We start from the raw sequence: 27,157 nt of genomic DNA on the forward strand, positions 1-27,157 counted from the left end.
TTTTCCTAAAAATTAACAATTAGATACTTTTATTAATGTAATATATGCATAGATTTCATTCCTTTAGCACGTCCCCTGTTTATGATGATGACACTGCAGATTGGATCTGTAGGAAAAGAATTCAGGAATTCATGGACTGACTTCACCAAAAGTGCCCCAATTGCTGGCACTGGTCAGCAGCACCCCACTGCCTTTTCCCAGGATAAATTTAGGAATAGTGGATCAGAATATGGAATATTGGATTGAAAGCAGCAATGAAAAAGAGATTTAGATTAATAAAAAAACTTTTTGTTATAAACTAAAAGGAAGGGCTGAAGGAACAGACCAGGTGAAATCATATCTGAATTATTTATCCAAATCCATTATTTATCCATAATAATTTTGAAGTATTAAGAATCACAATGACAAAAGCATGACATGACTCAAGCTGAACTTTCTGCTTTTTTTGTGACCATAATATTTTCCTAAAAATTAACAATTAGATACTTTTATTCATGTAATACATGTATATATTTTATTATCCCCGATACCTCCTCTGTCCCTGCACCAGAATGGGATTTCATGGCAGCTGTGTTTTGTTTTTGAAAATTTGAAAATGTTGAAAATGTTGGGATTTTCATTCCCTTGGGGTGCTGTGTGTGACGGTGACGTGGAGATGCTTTTCTTGCAGATATACCAATATATCCAGAGCCGTTTTTATCGCTCACCAGAGGTGCTACTGGGAATGCCTTATGACCTTGCTATTGACATGTGGTCCCTTGGGTGTATTTTAGTCGAGATGCACACTGGAGAGCCTCTCTTTAGTGGGGCAAATGAGGTGAGTTATCTCCCAGGAATTGGGGTTTTTTGTTGTTAATCCCCATCATGATTTTCATCTGTTTAATTAGAATGCATCAATTAGGAAAATCTGGTAATTCTGATCAATAACACGACTTTTGTCAGGACACAAAATTATCTATTCATCGTTTTCTGTGTCTCCCTCTTACTCCTTAATTTGTTTTGTCCATGTTAAATTTTTCTTAATTAATTTAGCTTAGAACTTGTGTGAGTGGCTGACATTTGTGCCACAGCTGGGCTGGCTGTCACTTGTCCTTCACCAAGCCATTTTATTTGGGACAGGTGGATCAGATGAATAAAATAGTGGAAGTTTTGGGGATTCCACCAACCCACATCCTCGACCAAGCACCCAAAGCAAGAAAGTTCTTTGAGAAGTTGCCAGATAGCACTTGGAACTTGAAGAAGACCAAAGATGGAAAAAGGGTAGGTAAAACAATTAGGATAATAATGAATATATCTAAAAATATATAAAATGGGGAGTTGGTACTTTGTTTTGTGTTGTCTTACTGAAAATGCAGCTGAGTTGTTTGTTTTGCATCGTCTTACTGAAAATGCAGTTTTGTCGTTGATTCTGTTCTGTTTTGCCAATTAAATAACATTTCCAGTCACGTTTGTCCGATTTTCGGCTGTTTGGGTGGCCTGGAAAGGCCCGGGGTGGCCTTGGGGCAGCCGCGTTTCAAAGGAACAGAAGAGGCTTCAGTTCTTTTCTCGGTCTCGGTGTTTATTAATTGTTTATCTAAAAGATTTTCTCTGGGCCCGACAGAGCTCTGCTCAGCAGCCAGCCATGAGCACACTCCCTGCCCTCCGGGCGGTCACCTATCTTTATACCCAAAGTTACGTGTACAATATTTATCATTTTTCCCCAATACCTTTCACCCTTATTGCCCAGTGCACTTTTAGTAATGACCAATCCCAAAGTGCCACCATCACCACAGAAGATGGAGGAGAAGAAGAAGAAGAAGAAGGACAGGACACGCCCCAATTCCTCCATCTTACTTCTCTAAACCCCCCTGTACAGAAATCCTAAACCCTGTGTTTCACTCTCTAATTAACTGATCCCTTCACCATTCACCCCGGTGAAACCCTCCTGTCCTCATACAGGTGTCGTCTCCTGTGTGGGATCAAAGTGCAGCCACCAGACACTTCTGGAACATTCCAGGACTCCCCGAGCCCCCAAGGGTGCTCTCGGTGACACTCACGAGGCACCTACTGAGTCACTGAGCATTGCGTTGAGTTCTCCCCATTAAAAACATTGAGCTAGATTTCTTGCTTTGATTTGAGTTTTTGTACAGAATCTGTGCTTCACCCACTGATTGCCAGCCATTCCTCCCTCCCCACAGGAATACAAACCACCGGCAACTCGCAAACTCCACAATATCCTGGGAGTGGAGACCGGAGGGCCGGGCGGGCGCCGTGCTGGGGAGTCAGGTCATACTGTAGCTGACTACTTGAAGTTCAAAGACCTCATCTTAAGGATGCTTGACTATGACCCCAAGACACGAATCCAGCCCTACTACGCCCTGCAGCACAGTTTCTTCAAGAAGACGGCGGACGAAGGTACCAACACGAGTAACAGCGTGTCCACGAGTCCTGCCATGGAGCAGTCACAGTCTTCAGGAACCACCTCTAGTACATCTTCGAGCTCAGGTGGGTTTTGGTCATCAGCAGGTTTGTTGGGCACTGAACAGGCTCACCAGGGAATGGGCACGGCCCCGAGGCTGCCAGAGCTCCAGGAGCCTTTGGACAGCGCTGCCAGGGGTGCCCAGGTGGGATTGTTGGGAGTCTGGATGATCCTTGTGGGTCCCTTCCAACTCAGAATATTCCATGATTCTCTGAAATATTAATTTTTTAGTTAATTTTTTTTCCATACTGTCAAAAAATACCAGTCGTGATCACTAAACAATTATTTTAATCAGCTGGTAAACAGAAAACCCCCAAAAACCCAACTAGGTGAGCAAAAATGTGAGTGATTAACATTGAAGTTACACTTTTCCCTTGAAGCACTTTATAAACCTTTCATGCTGCCATTGTTTGATAGCTGTAAATTCTGTGTCCCTTGGGTCACTGAGCACGTTGGGGTTTTCCAGGTGGATCTTCTGGCACGAGCAACAGCGGAAGGGCGCGGTCGGACCCCACGCACCAGCATCGACACAGCGGTGGGCACTTCACTGCTGCTGTGCAGGCCATGGACTGTGAGACACACAGCCCTCAGGTAATGCAGGGCACACCAAAACACAGATTCTCCCCAGTGTAGGCCATTCTTTGCTGTGCAGCCAAAAACTGCTTTTTTAGTAGCCTTTAATCAGCTGTGTTGTTCCAGTGGTTCCTCTAATGCTGTTGGCACTTTCAAGGTATGAGCTACAACATTTTCATTTCATTTGCTTTGCTTATTCTCTCCAGGCTCCTCAGCCAGAGGTCAGGGCTTTATTTTTATAAGTGTTATTATTATAACACTGTTATTATTACTATAATGTAAAGCTGCTCCTATAATTTTGACACCAAAGTCACTTATCAGACTTCCTTTAAGTGTTTGAAAATAACATCCAGGATGTGCATTCATTTTCCTTAAGGTATATGTAGAAAGGTATTGGAAATTATTCTTAAGGATGTGGCTGCATTTCTAGAATAATCCTGCAGCTTCAAGGCTTGGTTAAGATTTAAAAAAATTGGCATAAATATGAATAACTTAATGTCTCATGTGTTGTTCAAGATAGAAAAGTGTTGGAAATTATTTTTAAGGGCATGCCTGAAATTCTAGAGTAATCATGCAACTGCAAGGCTTGGTTAAGATTTAAAAAAATTGACATAAATACGATAACTTAATCTCTCACATGTTGTTCAAGATAGAAAGGTATTAGAAATTATTTTTAAGGGCATCCCTGAAATTCTAGAATAATTGTCCAACTGCAAGGCTTGGTTAACATTTTTAAAAAATTGGCATACATAGAAATAATCTCTCGTATATTGTTCAAGATAGAAAAATGTTGGAAATTAATTTTAAGGGCATGCCTGAAATTCTAGAATAATTGTGCAACTGCAAAGCTTGGTTAAGATTTAAAAAAATTGGCATAAATATGAATAACTTAATCTCTCAATATATTGTTCAAGATAGAAAAGTATTGAAAATTACTCTTAAGTACATTGCCTGGAGTTTTAGAATAATCTTGCAGCTTCAAGTCTTGGTTAAGATTTAAAAAATTGGCATAAATACAAATAACTTAATCTCTCATGTGTTGTTCAAGATACAAAAGTATTGGAAATTAATTTTAGGGGCATGCTTGAATTTCTAGAATAATTGTGCAGCTTCAAGGCTTGGTTAAGATTTAAAAAATTTGGCATAAATATGAATAACTTAATCTCTCATATATTGTTCAAGATAGAAAAGTCTTGGAAATTAATTTTAAGGGCATGCCTACATTTCTAGAATAATCATGCAGCTTCAAGGTTTGGTTAACATTTCAAAATTTGGCGTAGATATGAATAACTTAATCTCTCATGTGTTGTTCAAGAATTGACTGGATGTGACACTCAGTTGACAAGGTGGTCAGAGGTTGGATGGTCTTGGATGGTTGGATGGTCTTGGATGGTTGGATGGTCTTGGATGGTTGGATGGTTTTGGATGGTTGGATGGTCTTGGGTGGTTTTGGATGGTGTTGGATGGTTGGATGGTCTTGGATGGTTTTGGATGGTTGGATGGTGTTGGATGGTTGGATGGTGTTGGATGGTTTTGGATGGTCTTGGATGACTGGATGGTTTTGAATGGTTGGATGGTCTTGGATGGTTGGATGGTTGGATGGTGTTGGATGGTTGGATGGTGTTGGATTGTCTTGGATGGTGTTGGATGGTTTTGGATGGTCTTGGATGGTTGGATGGTGTTGGATGGTTTTGGATGGTTGGATGGTGTTGGATTTCTTGGATGGTTGGATGGTGTTGGATGGTCTTGGATGGTTGGATGGTGTTGGATTTCTTGGATGGTTGGATGGTGTTGGATTGTCTTGGATGGTGTTGGATGACTGAATGGTTTTGGATGGTTGGATGGTGTTGGATGGTGTTGGATGGTTGGATGGTCTTGGATTGTCTTGGATGACTGGATGGTTTTGGATGGTTGGATGGTGTTGGATGGTTTTGGATGGTGTTGGATGGTGTTGGATGCTTGGATGGTGTTGGATGGTTGGATGGTGTTGGATGGTGTTGGATGGTGTTGGATGGTTGGATGGTGTTGGATGGTCTTGGATGACTGGATGGTTTTGAATGGTTGGATGGTGTTGGATGGTTGGATGGTGTTGGATGGTGTTGGATGGTTGGATGGTGTTGGATGCTTGGATGGTTGGATGGTTGGATGGTGTTGGATGGTGTTGGATGCTTGGATGGTGTTGGATGCTTGGATGGTGTTGGATGGTGTTGGATGCTTGGATGGTGTTGGATGGTTGGATGGTGTTGGATGGTGTTGGATGCTTGGATGGTGTTGGATGGTTGGATGGAGTTTTCCAGCCGTTAGGATTCTGTGCGTGGGCGGAAGCACAGCCGTGAGTCAGCGCTGTCATTTTGGCACTGTGCAGGTTCGGCAGCAGTTTCCCCCTCCCATCGGTTGGACAGCCACCGAAGCTCCCACCCAGGTCACCGTGGAGAACCACCCGGTTCAGGAAACCACCTTCCATGTCAACCCTCAGCAACAGAACGCATTACACCATCACCACGGCAACAGCTCCCACCACCACCACCATCACCACCACCACCACCACCACCATGGACAGCAAGCCTTGGGCAGCCGGACCAGGCCGAGAGTCTACAATTCTCCAACAAACAGCTCCTCCACCCAGGATTCTATGGAGGTGGGCCACAGTCACCACTCCATGACATCCCTGTCTTCCTCAACTACTTCTTCCTCTACATCTTCCTCCTCTACTGGTAACCAAGGCAATCAGGCCTATCAGAACCGCCCAGTGGCTGCTAATACCTTGGACTTTGGACAGAACGGAGCTATGGACATGAATTTAACAGTCTACTCTAATCCGCGCCAAGAAACTGGCATAGCTGGACATCCCACGTACCAGTTCTCTGCTAATACAGGTCCTGCTCATTACATGACTGAAGGACACCTTGCCATGAGGCAAGGCATTGATAGAGAAGAGTCTCCCATGACAGGAGTTTGTGTTCAGCAAAGTCCTGTGGCTAGCTCGTGACTAAACTGAAACTAAGTTTGTTTCTTGTGTGTTTTTATAGAAGTGGTGTTTTTCCAAAAAAAAAAAAAAAGCAAACAAAGTGCAAAGCTGCTTGAATCAGAAGGAGATAAACTCACTGAACCGCTACAGGAGGGCAAAGTTGACTATTTTTTTAAACTTGAAAAGATTGCAAAGGGACAATGAAGTTTTTTGTTTTGTTGGTTTTTTGCTGGGGGGAGGTTTTTTTGGTTGGTTTATTTTTAAGAGCCATGTCTGGACCCACCTTAACGGATAGCTTAGTGGTGTTCACCTTTTGCTTCCCCCATTTTAACTTGCCACAACCTAGTCATAGTTTGGTTTTTTTGGGGGAGGGGTTTTGATTTTTTTAATTTTAATTTTAACTTTAATTTTAATTTTAAAATTTTTTTTTTTGCTCTCATTCGACAGGGGTTATTGTTCAAATGTTAGTCATAGTTGCAAACTAGTTTCTTTTTAAAGGCATTGCACATGATTTCTAAAAAAAGGCCCTTTGAAGTTTTTTTGGGTGGGAGGGGGAGTGAGTAATATATATATTTTTTTTAGTTCCCCAAACAACCACGGGCACAGAAATGCAGTACTGTAAGAAAGAGGGACCTTCAGATGACACAAATATATTATTCTTCAGCTGTAAAAAGGGACGGTTGTGACGGAGTTTGTGAGGCACATTGAGCATGCGAAGTGGCGGTGAGCAGAACTCTCCTTTTCTGAATCTACTGAGGATCAAAGCAGCAATTGTGATGGGAATTCTGTGGGTGCCACCTTTGGGAGCCCGCGGGCAGTTAGGATGGAAATCTGACTGGTTTCATAACTGAGGTGCACTGAGAAGCAATCAACGGGTCGGTCCTGGCCAGTCCTGGGGAGGTCTGAGTGGTGGTCTTTGGGATAACCTTTGGCCTTATGGATTTGGACTCTTAAGTTAGAAGAGCCTACCATTTCAGATGCAATCACTTTTGGACATGCTTTTGCAGACAGTCCTTAATGCTGAAAACACAGAGAATGGGTAATTCAAGAGGCCTTTCTTTTAAAAAAAAAATAGACTTTTGTGACCCACTTATTGTAAGGTATTGCAAGGTCACTTTGCGTGTGTCATAAAGTTGACTTCCTTATTGGTTGAAGGTCACAGGAGTAGTGGTTTGCGTTTGATGGAAATAGCTACAACTGTGTCCCTTCCTGCTTTTTACTTTTTTCTTTTGCTTTTTTCTCGGCACGTGGTTTTCTCCACCATTACTTCTGCACAAAGACGTCTTCTGTTCATCCTGAACATTTTTAAAAAAAAAAAAAAATGCAGAATTTTATGTGACTGCTTTTTTGCCTCACAATTATGCTGTGAATTTTACAAAAATTTATTTTCTTTTTTGATAATTTATTGTACCAAAGCTGTTTTTATAGCACATAGATGTCTGTAACCAATAATGTAGCAGTTCTGCACTTTGACACAAGGTGTAACTAGACCATTTTTAAATGTCAGTTGAAAAAATTATGGCTGTACTATTGCTTAAACAAAACTGGAACTGTTGTTGAATTCATAGCCAATACATTTACAGCAATCTGTGTACTGAAGATAATAGATTGACATCTACTTGGAGACTATAACATCTGTTACATTATCAATGTGTTCAGGCTTCTGAAGGTTAAAAGGGACACTAGATCCAGAAGCTATGAAACCAGCAGTTGATTCTTGTATTCCTTATTAACAAAATTGTAAACTTGAAGGCAAAGACCTTGATTGCATGAACAGGTCCAAAAAAAAAAAAATAATAATAATAGGCTGAGTAAAGCAAAACCCTCAAGGGAGACCTGAGGTTAGCAGGCTGTATTTAACAGGTGCCTAATTTTTGGGTAACGCTGCCTTAATATAACACAGTCAGCTTGGCAGTTGCAAAATTTATGGGCCCATCCAAGAGATTTAATTTTAATTTTTATTTTGTGGGAGAAGGAAAAAAAAAAAGAAAGCTGCATGAGGAAAAACCACCTTGGTGAAGGAATGAAGGTGAGTTCTTGCTTGCCCATCCCAGATGAACAGTGTTGCCCATCCTCTCTTACAGAAGCAGTGATCTACCTCTGCCAGTCAGCCCTTGGAAAAGTTAATTCCAGCAGAAAATGGGCAATTCCATGCGGCCAAGTCGTTTTTTCAGTCAAAAAGGTGGAATTTTTTATACTCACAGTGGCAACACAGCAGCTGACTACCATGTAAATGGGAATGAATCCTTGGGATTAGGTTTTCTTTTGTAAATCATGATTTTCCTAATCAAATATTTCATTTTATACCAACACATCAACCCCGTGGATGAAAGCAGATTTTTTTTCCCCCGTTTATTTTTTTTTTTGTTGTTGTTGTTTGGTTTTCTTTTGAAGCTCAGTAATTCAGAGAAGTTTGTGGGATTTGGAAGGCTGTCACCTTAGAAAAGAATGCTGAGTTTAGCAATATCAAATCAAAGGAATCCAGTTCTTACTGCTGTCTAGGAACAGAAGGGTAATGTGGAATCTGGGTAACACCACGCGCCACCCCTTAGCAAGCGCCAAAAAACCCCCACCAAACCTAAAGCAGTTCAAAGAAACAACCTCTACATCAAGAAGAAAAACAAAACAAAACAAAACAAAAAAAAAATCATAAAATCCAGTGCTTCTGCATACTGTGTTATGTTACAGTCCAGTTTTGTGTGCTTTACTACACAGTTTGGTTACAGGACTTCTGTGCATTGTAAACATAAACAGCATGGAAAAGGTTAAATACCTGTGTTCAGATTGTAAGATCTAGTCCGGACTTGCTGTGTATATTGTAACGTTAAATGAAAAGACAAGCCCTTTGTATTATAGTCATGCAGTCTTATGTATGATAAACAGTTGAATAATTTGTCCTCAGACTCTTTACTGTGCTTTTTAAAAAGGAAAAAAAAAAAAAAAAGGAAAAAAAAATAAGAGTAATTTAAGGAAAAAAAAAAAACAAAGAAAAAAATGTAAACGTAGTAAGTCTTCCTATGCAATTAACCTACTCCAAGCCATGGTATGGTAGGTATAATTATACTATAATGTGTAAATATCAGATACATTGAAACAGACTTAAAAATATGAAAGTAAAAGTTGGAGGCGTAACAGCTAATTTGGAGTTTTTAATTGAAAACCAGCGAGGTCTGCAGGTCGCTGATGTGTGAGCAGAGCTCTGCTGGATGCAGCTGGAGCTCTGTGATGCTCATCTCTCAGGCCGAGTGTCCTGGTGTGCTCTGCAGCTCCCTCCCGTCCCAGCTGAGCTGCTTTTGGGGCCACGGAATGGGATTTTGGGACAGGCCTGGTGTTATCCCCGAGCCCAGCCCAGCTCCTCCTGCATCCACCTCCCTGGCTGGGGGTGCAGGAGGAGCTGGTTGGGAAAAAGCTGATTTTGCTGCAGGTTCTGCCAGGTTTTCCAGGAGTTCTCTGGAGTGATTCAGCCGGGTTATTCCCAGCTCCTCCTTCAGCTCTGGTGGCCACCAGAGCCTGGCACAACAGGAGGAGCAGCTCCACTTTGAAACTGTTCCACGTAAAAATATATTCACTTGATGAACCTCCTCAGATCCGTTAACTGTAAAGCTCTTGTGGCTCTTCAGAAAGCTCAGGTGTTTTCAAACCTATTGTGAAAGCTGGAATTGCTGCCCCAGCCCTGGGTGCTGCCAGCGCTGCTGGGCCTGTGCAGGAGCTGCAGGCGCATCCCTGGGCCTCTCTCTCGGTTCCTTGTCTGTTCATCCCCGCCAGCATCGCAGCTCTCGGCCTTTCAGCCTCAGTTCTTGGCATTAAAAGATTGTAAATGTAGGTGGTTCTCCATGCTGATTGCTCAGTGCTTGGGAATGGCTGCCGTGCCAGGATTTGGGATTCCATCCTGTAAGTACCGTGGTGTCTGCAGGGGCCTGCATGCCACAGGGCTTGGATCCACCTGGAAATGTGACTTCACCTCCATGATTTGTCACTCTGCCATCCTTGTTTCCATCACACCATCCATGTGCTCATGCTTCGCACTGGACAGCTGAAAAAATCTTTGAAGATCCTCTGTGGAAGAATTCCTGTTGAAGCCGATCAGGAACATCCTTCCTGAGGAGGGAGTGAATGCAGATTCCAGCCTGGTGGCACAGAACCTGTTGTGTTGGTTTATAGAACAGATTTATTCCAATAAGATCAATCTAGAATTTTGGATAGAAAGGAAATGTCTGTCTGGTCAAAAACACACGGAGAAGTGGCTGCAGAGTAGGGATACTGCTGGGAGTTATCTCCTGAGGGTCGTTGGTGTTTAGCCTGACTTTTGGATGATTTATTTATTGGAATTCTCTCGGGGAGGCCCTTGTGGCTCTGCACAAGGCCCTGCCAGGAGGGGCTGAGGGAGCTGGGCAGGGGCTGCAGAATCCCTGAGGGAGCTGGAAGGGGCTGGAGAATCCCTGAGGGAGCTGGAAGGGGCTGGAGAATCCCTGAGGGGCTGGGAAGGGGCTGCAGAATCCCTGAGGGAGCTGGAAGGGGCTGCAGAATCCCTGAGGAGCTGGAAGGGGCTGCAGAATCCCTGAGGGAGCTGGAAGGGGCTGCAGAATCCCTGAGGGAGCTGGAAGGGGCTGCAGAATCCCTGAGGAGCTGGAAGGGGCTGCAGAATCCCTGAGGAGCTGGAAGGGGCTGGGGCTGGAGCAAAGGAGGCTCAGGGGCCCTCGTGGCTCTGCACAAGGCCCTGCCAGGAGGGCACAGCCGGGGGGGTCGGGCTCTGCTCCCAGGGAACAGGGACAGGAGCAGAGGGAGCGGCCTCAGGCTGGGCCAGGGCAGGCTCAGCTGGGACAGCAGCAGCAATTTGCCCATGGAAAGGGAGCTCAGGCCTTGGCAGGGGCTGCCCAGGGAGCTTTGCAGTGCCCATCCCTGCAGGTGTCCCCTGGAGGTGGCACTGAGTGCTCTGGGCTGGGCACAAGGTGCCCATGGGGCACAGCTGGCACTGCATGGGCTGGCAGGGCTGTGCCAGCCCCAGGGATTTTGGGATTCTGGGGAACTGTTGCATTGTGAACTCAGAGGCAAGAACAGGAATTTTGCTTTCTCTGTGTGTTCCTTTAACACGTTGGTGCTCTCTGGGCCCTGCCCACTCCGTTGCTGATCCTGACAGGAAGGATTTGGCTGTGGGAGTCATTCCTCAGGCTCAGCTCAGGCATCACAGAGCCATGGAATGGTTTGGGTTGGAAAGGACCTCAAAGCCCACCCAGTGCCACCCCTGCCATGGACAGGGACGCCTTCCACTGTCCCAGGCTGCTCCAAGGCCCATCCTGGCCTTGGACACTTCCAGCCACAGCTGCTGTGGCAGAAAGCAAGCTGATAACCAAAATCACATCACCAATCTCTATGAAAAGGTGTATTTTCAATAGGATATGTTTTGACTCCTTTCCACTTCTCTGATGGTTTGAGTTTTACCAGCCATGAGACCAGCCTGCTTCAAGTCTTGCTCCTTTCCTCAGTCTCTTGGGCCTAATATTTGATAATTTGGGCACGGGCACAGCTGGGACTCCATGGGCTGGGAGGGCTTTTCCAGCCTCAGGGATTCTGTGATATTTTACTTGGAATGATTCACGTTAAATGCACAATACCTGCACAGGAAAGGATGGCACCTGCTCAAGCAGTGGTTTTCTGTTCCACAGCCCTGTTTTTGTGGGGTTCTACAGGTTCTTCATGTTGGAAATTTGCAGTTGGTTTTTAGTTTTCCACCTCACTGATTATTGTTGAGCTGTTCCTTCCTCACTGATGAAGGAGCCTTGATTCGATTTCAGCACTTCTCCATAGGAGCCCTGGCAAATTTACGGGATCTGCCTAAACCTGAGGGGTTTGTCAAAGCTGCTGCTCGTGTTTTATGGTGGATGTTGTGGAGCATCAGGGTTAATCACAGCTGGGCTGGTTCAGCCGGGAGAAGGCTCCAGGGACACCTCAGAGCCCCTTGTGGTGCCCAAAGGGGCTCCAGGAATGTCCTGGACTGGGGACAAGGGATGGAGGGACCGGACACAGGAATGGCTTCCAGCATCAAGGAGCTGATTTAGGGTAAATATAAGAAAGGCATTTTTTACCATGAGGGGTAAAACTGGCAAAGGACATTGGGACAGTGGGAGGTGTCCCTGCCATGGCACGGGGTGGAAATGGATTTTTAACGTCTCTCCCAACCCAAAGCTTTCTTTGATTCTGTTAAAAATGAGTTTAAAACTTGTCAAATCTGTTGTGTGATCACCGAGTCCTGCTGAGCACTGATTTATTAATCTCTTTTGGAAATCACAGGAGTTTTAACAATTTCTTGAAACTTCAGGTTTTATGGGTATTGCTTGTGGTGTTGAGTAATAAAAGAGGAGCGTGGCTAAGGCAGGAGAAATTAATAACCAAATTAATAACCAAACTAATAAGCAAATTAATAACCAAATCCCCCTCCTGTGGGCCTCCCCTAGAGAAAGGAGATGGATTTGATGGATGTGATTTTCCAAAACCAGGGAGTTAATGATTGGAAAATGATAGATGGAAAATGATACATGGAAAAATCAAATGTTTGTCCTAAAGAAATTCATGGAAGATCTCAAGCAGAAAATCCAAAAAATGAAATCTTTCCTCGGGATCTCTTTTCCCCTTTCCTGGGGACATCTTTACCATTTCCAAGCTCTCTTTCCCTTCAGATTTTCCTGTCAGGCAGGAATCCAGGACTCCTTCCCATCAACAGCAGCACCTGGTGGATGGAATTGATAATTCTGAGGCTGCAGGGATGATGATGGTGATTGATGATGATGATGATGGTGATGATGATGATGATGATGGAGCTCCCTTTACCCAGGACAGGCAGAAAGGCTCGTCCTGAACGGAGCCCATTGAGCTGAGCTCAACAAAAACCTTTCCTGAGTTGTACTCCAAGGAAAGTCCCGATTTGGAGGCATTTGGAGTCAAGAGTAAGCTGAGGGAATTCAACCACAGAACCATGGAATGTCCTGAGTGGGAAGAATCCACAGGGATCATCCATTCCAGCTCCTGGCCCTGCCCAGGCCCCCCAGCAATCCCAACCATCCCAACCATCCCAACAATCCCAACCATCCCAACAATCCCAACCATCCCAACCATCCCAATCCCTGTCAGAGCTCTCCAAACTCTCCTGCAGCTCTGGCAGCCTCAGGGCTGTGCCCATTCCCCATTTGGGAAGGAAATTCTCAAAGCTGGAGCCTCAGTGACCTGGAGGAGAAATCAGGAATCTCTGGAAAAGCAGAGGTGTCCCAGAGTTCCTTCATGGGAGCAGTGATGGAGTTCTGTCACAATCCAGCATTGTCACTTTGGCAGGAAGAATTTCAGTGCCCTTTTCCTTTGGTTCTCAGTTGAAACTGTAGCTCATTTCCCTCTTCAAAGTCTTTTATGTTCCCATCCCAAATTCCTGTTCTTTCTCAGTGCTTCTCCTTCCCCTTCCCTGCTTTCCACTCTGACCCTTCTCCCCTTCCCTACAATTTTTCTCCCTTTTCACATTTTCCCTCCTTTTCCAATCTTTCAGCTTTGAATTTTCTGCTTTTCTTTCCCCTCCCCTTCTTTTTCCATCTCTGCCTTTCCCTTCTTTCCCCACTGCTTTTCCCTGGTTTCTGTCCGCTGTTGCTTTCCCAATCGTTTCTGCTTTTCCTTCTCCCTGTATTTCTTTATTCTCTTCCTCTCTTTTCACAGCTTTTCCTGTGCCTTCCTTGCGTTTGTTTTCCTGCCATTCTTTCTCTGTTTTTTCTTTCTCCCCATCCCCTGCTCTTCCCTTCCTCTTCTTCCTCTTTTCCCTTTTGGTTTCCTCCCAAGTCTTTCCTTTTTTTTCCTTTTTCTCCTTGGTGCTTTCAGATTTTCCCCTGCTCTGACTTTTCCTTCCTTCCTTGGAGTTCTCTTCCATTATTTTTTCAGGATCTTTCTAAACCCCCCTTAATTTTCATTATTTCCCCTGTATTTTCTTTTCACTTCCCATCTTTCCTGCTTGTTTTTTTCCTGCCTGTCTTTCCCACTTCCTTTGCCCCCCTTGATTTGCATTTGTTTCCCCCCACTTTGCTTTCCCTTCATGTTTTTCCTCCCTCTTCTTTCCAATCTTTTCTCTTTTCCCTTTCTTTTTTCCCCATAATTTCAATATTTTTGGATACTTCTGTGCTTCCTTTCCTCACTTCAGTGCTTTTCAAATTTTTTTCTCCCTTCCTCCTCCACTTTTTTCCAAATGTTTTCCAGGTCCATTTCTTCTTCCCTTTGCTCCTTTTTCCATCCCCTCCCTGGTTTTCCCTGCTTTGACTTTTCCCATTTTTCCCATCTCTTCCATGCTTTTTCTGGGTAATTTAATTTCTTTCTCCCCCCCTTCCTTCCTTACCTTTTCCTTGCTTTTCTATTCTTATAATTTCCTTTTGTTTCATGTTGTTATTCCCACTCCTTATACTTTCAGTACTAAAGACTTTTCTGCTTTTCATCTTTTTGCTTTTTCTTTTCCACTTTTCTTCCTTATACTTTTCAGTTTTACTTCATGAGACTTTTCTCTGCTTTTCTTTTTTTCTTTTTTTCTTTTTCTTTTTCTTTTTCTTTTTTTCTTTTTCTTTTTCCTTTTTCTTTTTCTTTTTCTTTTTCTTTTTCTTTTTTTCTCTTTTCTTTTTCTTTTTTCTTTTTCTTTTTCTTTTCTTTTTCTTTTCTTTTTCTTTTCTTTTTTTTCTTTTTCTTTTTCTTTTTCTTTTTCTTTTTTTTTTCTTTTCTTTTTTTTTTCTCTTTCTTTTCCTTTTCCTTTTCTTTTTTCTTTTCCTTTTCCTTTTCCTTTTCCTTTTCTTTTCTTTTCTTTTTCTTTTTTTTTCCTTTTCCTTTTCCTTTTCCCTTTTCCTTTTTTTCTTTCCCTTTTCCCCTCTCTTTTCAATCCTTCTAACTCTTCCTGCTTATTTCCACTCTTTTGCAGATCTTTTTCTCCCCCATCCTTTTCTTTCTTTATTCTTACTTCTGAAGAATTAAAGAAAATCCTTTGTTTCTTGTTTTTTTGGTGCTTTTTTCCCCTCTATAATTCTAATCAGATTCCACTGGACCTGTAAATGCTCCATTAATACTTTTTAGTTTTTATTCAACTATTTCCCCATTTTCTGTTTCGTTTTTTGTCTTTATAACCTTTTGCTTTCAGGTGTGAATATGATTGAGAGAGCTTTTCTCCCTAAATTGGAAATTTCCAGGGGAAAAAAATGTTGGGAGTCCCAGCCTGTCCTGGCGCGAGGATTTTCTCATTTCCTGCATCCTCAGCAGCCGTTTGGGAAGGGGGCGATGGCAAATCCCAGAAATGATGCAGCAAACTGGGACAGAGTTGAGGGGAAACCTGAGGAGGCTCCCTGGGGCCGGAATCCCGGGAATGGCACTGGGATATCTGCGGCTGAAGGGGATGGAAAAGCTCTCCTGGATGGAGACTGGAAGGCAGAGACCTGGATTGTACGGACAAATCCAAAAAAACAATGGGCTGAGTGAAGCAGAAGGTCAGCAGGCTGGATTGAACAGGTGCCTGATTTTTTGGGTAGATTTAGAAAGACTCAGGCTGATTATTTAATGAGAAAAAGCAAAAAAACCCTGCAGAAATTAAAAATACACCTGGTATTTATATTGGTATTTATATTGGTATTTATATTGGTATTCATATCAGGCCTTCTGCACAACTTTGTCTTTATGAGGTGAAATTGTTTGGCTTGAAAAGTTGCAATGGACTGCAATTTTTGAGTGGGAAAATCCAAATTTTTCCATGTGGTGTAACTCACTGGATCCACTGGGAAAGCATCATGATGGATAATGGAAAATCAGAATTAAGACACTGAGGGGCATCAATCCCAATTATTGAAGGTTAGGAAAAACTTCTTGGCTACTTCCAGGCCCAAAAAGCTGCTTGGCCATCCTTGCTGCGTGTGGAGTTTGGGAGGAGATGCCAGGAAATCCCAATCTGTGTCCATGCAAGGGCACAGGTCCAAAAAAACAATGGGCTGAGTGAAGCAAAAGGTCAGCAGGCTGGATTGAACAGGTGCCTGATTTTTTTGGGTAACTTTGGAAAGACTCAGGCTGATTATTTAATGAGAAAATACAAGAAAATGCTGTAGAAATTAAAAATACACCTGGTATTTCTATTGGTATTTCTATTGGTATTTATATTGTATTCATATCAGGCCTTCTGCACAACTTTGTCTTTATGAGGTGAAATTGTTTGGCTTGAAAAGTTGCAATGGACTGCAATTTTTGAGTGGGAAAATCCAAATTTTTCCATGTGGTGTAACTGACTGCCATGGGTCCCACAGGATCCACTGATGGATAATGGTAAATCAGAATTAACTCACTGAGGAGAACCCCCTCAGCCCTGGGGGCATCAATCCCTATTATTGAAGGTTAGGAAAAACTTCTTGGCTGCTTCCAGGCCCAAAAAGCTGCTTGGCCATCCTTGCTGCGTGTGGAATTTGGGAGGAGATCCCAGGAAATCCCAATCTGTGTCCATGCAAGGGCACAGGGCCAAAAAAACAATGGGCTGAGTGAAGCAGAAGGTCAGCAGGGTGTATTGAACAGGTGCCTGATTTTTTGGGTAACTTTGGAAAGACTCAGGCTGATTATTTAATGAGAAAATACAAGAAAATGCTGTAGAAATTAATAATACCCCAGGTATTTCTATTGGTATTAATATTGGTATTTATATTGGTATTTATATCAGGCCTTCTGCACAACTTTGTCTTTATGAGGTGAAATTGTTTTGCTTGAAAAGTTGCAATGGACTGGAATTTTTGAGTGGGAAAATCCAAATTTTTCCATGTGGTGTAACCCACTGGATCCACTGGGAAAGCATCATGATGGATAATGGAAAATCAGAATTAACTCACTGAGGAGAACCCCCTCAGCCCTGGGGGCATCAATCCCAATTATTGAAGATGAGGAAAAATTTTTCCTGAGCCCTGGCCAAACTGCCACAGCTGGGAGCTGGGGCAGGCGTGGTGTAAAACCCAACCAAGGCTTCAGGAGGGGTAACAGGAGAAGGAGGAAAAAGCAGATCTGAGCAGGGCCCTTTCTCCTGACTTGTTTTCCTCAAATTTTGAAAAATCCAGAGCGGTAACTCCCCATCATTACCTGAAATAAACTTCACTGTGTCTGGGTGGAAGGACGTGCTTGAAAAACATTCAAAATACTGAATTTGCAGTGGGTTCCTGACATATCTGACATGGTCTGCTGCGCTCTAATTTTAGCTGCTGCTCTGGCCGCCCTCAGCACTCCCAAATTCTGAGCCTATCTTTGGATGCAGCAGCTTTCCAGATCCTGCTGGGCCTCATGCTTTGCACTGAGGCTGCAGAATTAAAGCCAGTTCAAACAAGAGCCTCAGCATTCATTCTTTTCACTTTTAGTTGGTTTAACTTCACTTTAAGGTGCTCTCTTAACGGGAAAATTTAAATTAAATCTGGTCCGGCCTGGGACACTGATGGTGCTTTTGTTAACTGGGATGAAGTTGGTTTAATCCCACACACCCTGATGGGATTTCTCCTCAAGTGTTGATTTAGGAGAAGGAGAGAATATTTTATCTGTGCTTTCATCCAAAGGTGTGTGGGCAGCAGGAAGGGATGGGGATTGGGATTGGGATTGGGATTGGGATTGGGATTGTGTCCCACCAGGTGATTTCCCACCTGCAGCCTGCCCCAGCCAGGGAGGAGCTGGAGCTGCTGCAGAGCCCAGAGGAGGCTCCAGGATGGGCAGAGGGATGGAGCAGCTCTGCTGGCAGGAAAGGCTGGCACAGCTGGCATTGCTCACCTGCACAGGAGAAGCTTTGGGCTGAGCTCAGGGCGGCCTTGCAGGGCCTGGAGGAGCCCCAGGAAAGCTGGAGAGAGACAATTGCCAGGGGATGCAGGGACAGCACACAGGGAATGGCTTCACACTGAAAAATTACAAATTTAGATCAGATAATTAGGAATTTTTTTCCCTGGGAGGATGAGGAGGCCCTGGGATGGGATTCCCAGAGCAGCTGTGGCTGCCCCTGGATCCCTGGCAGTGCCCAAGGCCAGGTTGGACACTGGGGCTGGAGCAGCCTGGGACAGTGGGAGGTGTCCCTGCCATGGCAGGGGTGGCACTGGGTGAGCTTTGAGGTCCCTTCCAACCCAAACCATTCCATGATTCTGTGATAGGAAATGTCTTTGGACACATCCCCTTGTTGTGGGGACAGTAAATTCAGGTGTGTGCAGCCCTGAATTTACCCTGAATTTCCTTCTGCTCTGGAGCAATGGTAACCCCTGATTTTTGTGTCAAGGGCTCTGAGCTGATTCTTAACAACGAAGCTTCAGCCAAACTCCTTCGCTTTTTCTGACTTACAAACCCTGCTGCAAAAATCTGTGATAGAGGAGCTCTTTGTAAAGGATTGTTTCAGTCTTTTTGGTTCTGTTGGAATAACTTCTCTTTTGGGCACAAAGCGACCCAGCAAACAGGACAAATTATTCCGGTTCTGCTGGATGGGTGTCCCTGCTCCTTCCCTGTGGGAGCAGGGAATTTACTGAGGAGTTTGGGGCTGATCTCAAGTAAGAGGCAAAGGAAAAGCTCACAAGACTCTGCTGAAGAAACAAAAATCCCAGAGTCCAGCAGTTCTGGGTGAGCCGTGGGCAGAGAAACTTCCCAAGGCTGAATTCCACCACTTGGGAAAACCAAAAAGATGTTTTGATGTTCACTGGGGAACTTGAAAAGCTCCAGTGCAGCAGAAGGGCAGTTTGTGCTGTTTCTGGGGCTGCAAGGCAGAAGTTCTAACTCAGACCGGGATGCATCAGCAGAACAGAATTCCAGAAGGGGAAAGCCACGCTTGATGGATCAGATAAAGTGCAGAGGCTGCAAGTGTCAACACAGAAATAACTGCGAGTGGATTTGAGGTAAGAGATACGAAGGAGGAGCAGCTATTAATAATGAGAGACACGGGAAAAATCCCAGAGCCAGCCAGGGGGGAAACCTGAGAGCACAAATGCTGCTGGGGGGATCTGTAAAAATAGCAAAGGCATCTTTGCTATCGGGGATGCTTCTCAGTCCTGCCACTGCAGGAATGGGACGCAAAACGCAGATTTCTGGAGCTGGAGCTCCCTTAGCAAGGGAAGGTTTCTGGAGCTGCCCGAGCCCAGGGCAGAGGAAAAGCCTTGGAGAAACAGCTGAGCTGTATCAGGTGGCTGGGTCTGATCCAGGGCCCGGAGCGGGAGCACTTGGGCACATCAGTCACGGGTGGAACGTGACAGGAACAGGGCGGAGGGGATAAAGCTCAAAGGAAGGGAAGAATTCAAGGGAGCCACAAAAAAGAAAGGAATAAAACCCTTAGGAGATCCACCCACCGTTCTCATGCAATTCTGAATTTTAGTAGGCAAGGACAGGGGTTTTTCCTGAGATAGGATGAGGATATGGAGGGAAAAAATGAGTGGAAAGGGAAGACCTGGCTGGTAACAGGGATCCATGAAATGCAGCTGAAGGAAGAGTCTGGCTGAGAGTTCCCTCTTTTCTTCCCATCTCTGTGCACGATTTGAGCCTCTCTGGCTGATTTGCACTTTATAGGAGAAACATTTACCAAAAAAACCCCAATTTTCCTCTTCTTTTCAGTATTAATATAAAAATCCAGGCTGTCGTGAAGGAGGTGGAGTCTCTGGAATTGTCCCAGAGCAGTCTGGATGTGGCCTTGGGGACAGGGATTGGGGTGGCACTGGGTGGTCCTGGAGGGCTTTTCCCACCTTGGTGATGATCCATGTCCTGAGGGTGGTGCCAATATTCAATCTAATATTCAAATATTAGGTGGTGCCAATATTCAAATCTAAGCACGATTGGTTTGACCACAGCATCCCAAAAAACCTTGCTTCCTCTCAAACCATGACACCGATTCCACGTGAAAATGGTAAATTGTGAACCAGTGGTAGCATGGACACTTCCAAGTGCTCCAAATCTGAAGACATTTAGAGGAAAACATCAATTTTCATGGACCAGAACGAAACCAAACATAAAAATTCATTCCACCGAGGAATGAATTGTTGCATGTAAAATTTCCTTGTGTTTCTGTGGGATCTCAGCAGCTCAGGACTGAGGTGTCACCGAGAGCACCCTTGGGGGGCTCGGGAGTCCTGGAATGTTCCAGAAGTGTCTGGTGGCTGGACTTTGATCCCACACAGGAGACGACACCTGTATGAGGACAGGAGGGTTTCACCGGGGTGAATGGTGAAGGGATCAGTTAATTAGAGAGTGAAACACAGGGTTTAGGATTTCTGTACAGGGGGGTTTAGAGAAGTAAGATGGAGGAATTGGGGCGTGTCCTGTCCTTCTTCTTCTTCTTCTTCTCCTCCATCTTCTGTGGTGATGGTGGCACTTTGGGATTGGTCATTACTAAAAGTGCACTGGGCAATAAGGGTGAAAGGTATTGGGGAAAAATGATAAATATTGTACACGTAACAATGGGTATAAAGATAGGTGACCGCCCGGAGGGCAGGGAGTGTGCTCATGGCTGGCTGCTGAGCAGAGCTCTGTCGGGCCGAGAGAAAATCTTTTAGATAAACAATTAATAAACACCGAGACCGAGAAAAGAACTGAAGCCTCTTCTGTTCCTTTGAAACGCGGCTGCCCCAAGGCCACCCCGGGCCTTTCCAGGCCACCCAAACAGCCGAAAACCGGACAGGTTTCCTGCTGCTCACCCAGAGCCACCAGGGCTCCTCCGAAGCAGCGGCGTGAGCAGCTCTGCAGCTCCGATCTGGGAAAGGAATCCCTGCTCAGCCCTGAGCTCAACGCACCTGGGCCCCGACACAAAATTTCCTGATTTGGTGTCACAACAACTTCAGCTCCCTTGAGGAAAAAAAAACCAAAAAACCCCAAAACGAAAAACGAACAAAAAACAAACAAACAAACAAAATAAGCAACAACCCCCCCTCTCAAAAAAAACACCCAAAAAAACCAACAAAAAATCCCCAAACAAACAAACAAAACTGAAAAAAGCACCCAAAAACAAAACAAAAACCCTCAATCAAACAAAAAAAAACCAAACAAAAAAACCCAAAAAACCCAAAAAAACCCAAACCCCCAAAAAACCCCCAAACAAACAAACAAAACTGAAAAAAGCACCCAAAAACCAAAAACAAAACAAAACCCCTCAAACAAACAAACAAAAACCAAACAAAAAAACCCCAAAAAACCCCAAAAAAACAGCAAAAAAACCCCTCCAAACAAACAAAAAAACCTGAAAAAAGCACCCAAAAACGAAAAAACAAAACAAAAACCGCCAAACAAACAAAAACCAAACAGAAAAACCCCAAAAAACCCCCGAAAAACCCAACCCCCCAAAAAAACAGCAAAAAAACCCCCCCAAACAAACAAAAAAAACCTGAAAAAAGCACCCCAAAACGAAAAAAACAAAACAAAAACCCCCAAAGAAACAAACAAAAAAAACCAAACAAAAAAACACCAAAACACCCCAAAAAAACCAAACCCCAAAGAAACAGCAAAAAAACCCCAAACAAACAAACAAACAAAACTGAAAAAGCACCCAAAAACGAAAAAACAAAACAAAAACCCCCAAACAAACAAAAAAAAACTGAAAAAGCACCCAAAACCGAAAAAACCAAAACAAAACCCCCCAAACAAACAAACAAAAACCAAACAAAAAAAACCCAAAAAACCCCCGAAAAACCCAACCCCCCAAAAAAACAGCAAAAAAAAACCCCAAACAAACAAAAAAAACCTGAAAAAAGCACCCAAAAACGAAAAAACAAAACAAAAACCCCCAAACAAACAAAAAAAACCAACCAAACAAAAAACCCCCAAAACACCCCAAAAAAACCAAACCCCAAAGAAACAGCAAAAAAACCCCCAAACAAACAAAAAAAAACTGAAAAAGCACCCAAAAACGAAAAAACAAAACGAAAACCCCCAAACAAACAAAAAAAAACCAAACAAAAAAACCCCAAAAAACCCCAAAAAAACCCAACCCCCAAAAAAACCAGCAAAAAAGAAAACCCAAAAAAACAAACAAAAAAACCCAAAAAAACCAAAAAACACCAAAACACCCCCAAAGAAACAGCAAAAAACCCCCAAACAAACAAAAAAAACTGAAAAAAGCACCCAAAAACCAAAAACCAAACAAAACCCCTCAAACAAACAAACAAAAACCAAACAAAAAAACCCCAAAAAACCCCAAAAAACCCAACCCCCCCAAAAAAACAGCAAAAAAAAAAAAAACCAAACAAAAAAAACCTGAAAAAAGCACCCCAAAACGAAAAAAACAAAACAAAAACCCCCAAACAAACAAAAACCAAACAAAAAAACACCAAAACACCCCAAAAAAACCAAACCCCAAAGAAACAGCAAAAAAACCCCCAAACAAACAAAAAAAAAACTGAAAAAGCACCCAAAAACGAAAAAACAAAACAAAAACCCCCAAACAAACAAAAAAACCCAAAAAACCCCCAAAAAACAACCCCCAAAAAAACAGCAAAAAAAAACCCAAACAAACAAAAAAACCCTGAAAAAAGCACCCAAAAACGAAAAAACAAAACAAAAACTCCCAAACAAACAAAACCAACCAAACAAAAAACCCCCCAAAAACCCCCAAAAAACCCAACCCCCAAAAAAACAGCAAAAAAACCCCCAAACAAACAAAAACCAAACAAAAAAACACCAAAACACCCCAAAAAAACCAAACCCCAAAGAAACAGCAAAAAAAAACCCAAACAAACAAACATAACTGAAAAAAGCCCCCAAAAACCAAAAACCAAGCAAAACCCCTCAAACAAACAAACAAAAACCAAACAAAAAAACCCCAAAAAACCCCAAAAAAACCAACCAGCAAAAAAACAGTAAAAAAAAAAACCCCAAACAAACAAACAAAAAAACCCTGAAAAAAGCACCCCAAAATGAAAAAAAACAAAACAAAAACCCCCAAACAAACAAAAAAAAACCAAACAAAAAACACCAAAACACCCCCCAAAAAAACCAAACCCCAAAGAAACAGCAAAAAACCCCCAAACAAACAAAAAAACCCTGAAAAAGCACCCAAAAATGAAAAACAAAACAAAACCCCCAAACAAACAAAAAAAACCAAACAAAAAAACACCAAAACACCCCCAAAAAACCAAACCCCAAAGAAACAGCAAAAAAAAACCCCAAACAAACAAACAAAACTGAAAAAAGCACCCAAAAACCCAAAAACCAAACAAAACCCCCCAAACAAACAAACAAAAACCGAACAAAAAAACCCAAAAAACCCAACCCCCAAAAAAACAGCAAAAAAACCCCCAAACAAACAAAAAAAAACCTGAAACGAAACGAAAAACGAAAAAAAACAAAACAAAAACTCCCAAACAAACAAAACCAACCAAACAAAAAACCCCCCAAAAACCCCAAACAGAACTCAAACACTGATTAAAATGTTGTTTTCTTGTTCTTCTTCCAGCACATTTTAGCAAAACGTTTATCAGCAACATCACCGTGTTAATGCAGATAATGTGTTCCTGGTTTTGGAGGGTGTGGGTTCATGATTTATTTGTATAAAGGCAAATTTTGCCTGAGTTCTGTGCAAGGTGATAATTTTCCCAGAAAAGTCAGTGATTATTTTTGCCATCTCTGTCCCTTTTCCAGGAGTTATGTGATGCAAAATTAATGATTTAATTAATTTTACTATTAATTAAATAACATATTATTTAAAATTATTTTATTATAATTTAATTTTTATCATTATTATAATTTAAATTTAATTTTTTATTTAATTTTAAAATTTTCAAATATTTTTATTTTATTATCAAATATAATATAAATTTAAATTATAATATTATTTATATTATAATTTAGTTTTTTGTTATAATTTAAATTTTTATTAATACTAATATTTATAAGAATAACAGATTAATAATTTGTTGACATAATATAAAACTATATCTGAGTGCACTCAGCTCTTTAATACCAGCAGGGGACTAAATAACAGAAAATTCTCTTTCTCCTGGTTTTTTTTTTCCAGAAAAAAATAAAACTGAGTCTGATTTTCAGTTTTTTATATTTCATATGTATAATATACATAATATAATGTATATAGTACATATAAAATACATATAAATACAGAATATACTATAATACACTATAATATACTATAATATACTATACTATAATATAATATAATATAATATAATATAATGTAATGTAATGTAATGTAATGTAATGTAATGTAATATAATATAATATAATATACTATATATCATATCCTTAATATAAAACCCTCAGATGTAGGTCTTGGTTTGTGTTTTAATGATTCATAGTCCCAGGATTGAGGGATTTTATTGGCACACAGAATTTGCTCAAATTCTTACCCATTTTTCATGATTTTTAGCAAAAACAGTTTGAATCCAGTTATTCAATCTGAATATTCAGTGCAGAGGGGATGTGGGGCAGTGTTTGACCTCCACTCTTTTGGAATCACAGAATGGTTTGGGTTGGAAAATATCTTAAAACTCACCCAGTTCCAGCTCCCTCCAGTTATTAATTTTTAAATATTATTTAAGCCCCCAGCTCTGCCTTGCCCAAATCTCCCCTGTAGTTCAGATAAAGTTCAACCTCTGGCCTGGCAATTCAAGCAAACTTCCAAATAATCCACACGTTTGGAAAAAGCTGGAAAACAGCCAGAATTTTGGAGACAAAAAAAAAAAAAAAAAAAAGGAATTTTACTTTTGTTTTTTTTCCCCCTTTAATTCCCTCCCATCCCTGCCCCTGGAAGGGCTCCTGGCTGATCCCTCAGGGAGTTTTGGTTCTCTCTCCTCCTTTTCTCCCGAGGGAGATAAAGCTCAAAGAAAGTGAAGAATTTAAAGGGAGCCACAAAAAAGAAAGGAATAAAACCCTTGTGAAATCCATCCACCCTTCTGACACAATTCTGATTTTTAATAGGCAAGGACAGGGGGTTTTTCCAGTCTTTGAGACAGGATGAGGATATGGAGGACAAAAACGAGTGGAAAAGGAGCTCCTGGCTGTGTGGGTTTGGTGACATTTTCTACAGCACGAGCTCTCTCCACATCTCCCTCCTGCTCCTCCCTCCCCGGGCTGTCCCTTGTCCCCTGCTGTCCCTGGAGCAGAAGGGATGGGAGAGATTTCCCTGCAGGAAAATCCTGGGATGCTCCCCCGTGTGGCATTCACGTCCTCTGAAAAATCCCTTCGCCCAGGGTTTTTCTCCTGGGAAGCTGAGAGGCCTCAGAGAAAAGGAAAACAATTCTGATCTCATTTGCTTCTCCTGTGTTGTGCTCATGTGGAATGTGTTTGGAGATTGTTTACCCACAGGTGATTGTTCCATTGGATTCTGGTGTGAGTTGTTTTCACTCTTTGGCCAATCAGGGCCAAGCTGTGTCGGGACTCTGGAGAAAGTCACGAGTTTTCATTATTATCTTTTTAGCATTCTGTCTGTATCCTTTCTGTATTCTTTAGTATAGTTTAGTATAGCATTCTTTAATATAATATAGTATCATAAAATAATAAATTATCCTTCTGAGAACACGGAGTCAGATCCATCATTCCTTCCTGCCACAGGGCACTCCAAAAATACAATTCCCCTGTGTGCCCCAGCTTGGTGTTGGAGCCTTTGGAACACCCAAACCTCTGGAGCCATTGGAGCATCAAAGCCCCTGGAACACCCAACCTCCTCCTGGAGCCTTTGGAACACCCAAACCTCCTGGAGACTTTGGAACCCTAAACCCCGTGTAACACCAAACTCCTGGAGCCTTTGGAATACCCAAAACTCTTGGAGCCTTAGGAACACTGAACCTCCTGGAACACTGAACCTTCTGGAACACCAAACCTCCTGGAACCTGTGGAACACCAAACCTCCTGGAGCTTTTGGAACACCAAACCTTCTGGAGCCTTTGGAACACCCAAAGTCCTGGAACACCAAACCTCCTGGAGCCTTTGGAACACCAAACCTCCTGGAGCCTTAGGAACACCCAAAATCGTGGAGCCTTGGGATCACCCAAACTCCTTGGAGCCTTTGGAACACCCCAAACCTCCTGGAGCTTTTGGAACACCAAACCTTCTGGAGCCTTGGAAACACCAAACCTTCTGGAGCCTTTGGAACACTCCTGGAGCCTTGGAAACACCCAAAGTCCTGGAACACCTAACCTCCTGGAGCCTTGGAAAGACCAAACCTCCTGGAGCCTTTGGAACACCCAAAACTCCTGGAGCTTTTGGAACTCCCAAAACTCCTGGAGCTTTTGGAACTCCCAAACCTCCTGGAGCCTTAGGAACACCCAAAATCGTGGAGCCTTGGGATCACCCAAACTCCTTGGAGCCTTTGGAACTCCAAACATTCTGGACCCTGTGGAACACCCAAACCCCCTGTAGACTTTGGAAAACCCAAACCTCCTGGAGCTTTTGGAACACCCCAAACCCCTGGAGCTTTTGGAACTCCAAACCCCCTGGGTTCTCCCTCCCTCTGGGTTTCTGCAGTGGCACCTCCTGGAGATTTTCCCTCTGGAGCTGCTCCTGGAGCTTCTCCTCAGAGGATTTCTCTCCAGAGAGTGCTGGGGGAGCTCCTGTGTTCTCCTGGATCCCTTCTCTCCTCCCCACCCGTCCCCATTTCTGTCCCACCCCATGGGGAAAACTCAAACCCTTCTCCCTCCTCCTCCCTTGTCTGTTCCTACGGCTCCACTCACACTCAGGGCCCAGAAATTCAAATGGAATTTATATTTAAATGCAAATTTCTACATTATAAATTAAAAGTGTAAATTATCTTAAGTGTAAATTATCTTAAGTGTTCTTTTCTTCCTCCTGTTTCTCTTCTGCATTGGAGAGTAACTCTCCATAAATAATAAACATTATAGTTTTATGTATAGATCTAATTTTCCTCCTTGAAACTTTTGCTTTTTTTTGGTGACTATTACAAAAACCATAATAATGGTATTTACTGATACTGAAGCCTTATCTAATTTAACAAAAATTCTGCATTGCTACCTTTTCTCTTCATATTGCTCTGTTATCTCTGTCTCTCTTTGTAGCTGAGATTTGTCTGCTTAGGGGAATTTATCTAAATTAGCTGCTGGAATAACGTGAAGTGGATTTGTTCGATTGCACAGAATCAGTTTGTGGCACTCCACTCCAAATTTCAGTGGCTTCAAATTCAGTTTATTCCACTCCAAATAATGATCAAATGAGGTTTAGAGTTCATTCTCATG

At 42.7% G+C, this 27,157-nt stretch overlaps 1 protein-coding gene across 3 annotated transcripts in view; it reads left to right on the plus strand.

Annotated features, from left to right (window-relative positions):
• The window catches only part of DYRK1A (dual specificity tyrosine phosphorylation regulated kinase 1A), a 104,646-nt gene extending 95,746 nt beyond the window's left edge, over positions 1 to 8,900 (plus strand). For all 3 annotated transcript variants that reach the window (XM_064705264.1, XM_064705254.1, XM_064705274.1), the window contains 5 exons: positions 671 to 817; positions 1,120 to 1,260; positions 2,178 to 2,484; positions 2,925 to 3,049; positions 5,397 to 8,900. In XM_064705264.1, the coding sequence (XP_064561334.1) occupies positions 671 to 817; positions 1,120 to 1,260; positions 2,178 to 2,484; positions 2,925 to 3,049; positions 5,397 to 6,020 (1,344 nt within the window). In that variant the 3' untranslated portion in view covers positions 6,021 to 8,900. The remainder of the gene's footprint in view (positions 1 to 670; positions 818 to 1,119; positions 1,261 to 2,177; positions 2,485 to 2,924; positions 3,050 to 5,396) is intronic.
• The last annotated feature ends 18,257 nt before the right edge of the window (positions 8,901 to 27,157 follow it).

Source organism: Zonotrichia leucophrys, chromosome 1 (assembly GCF_028769735.1).
Source record: "Zonotrichia leucophrys gambelii isolate GWCS_2022_RI chromosome 1, RI_Zleu_2.0, whole genome shotgun sequence".
In the NCBI taxonomy this organism is placed as follows: Eukaryota; Metazoa; Chordata; class Aves; order Passeriformes; family Passerellidae; genus Zonotrichia; species Zonotrichia leucophrys.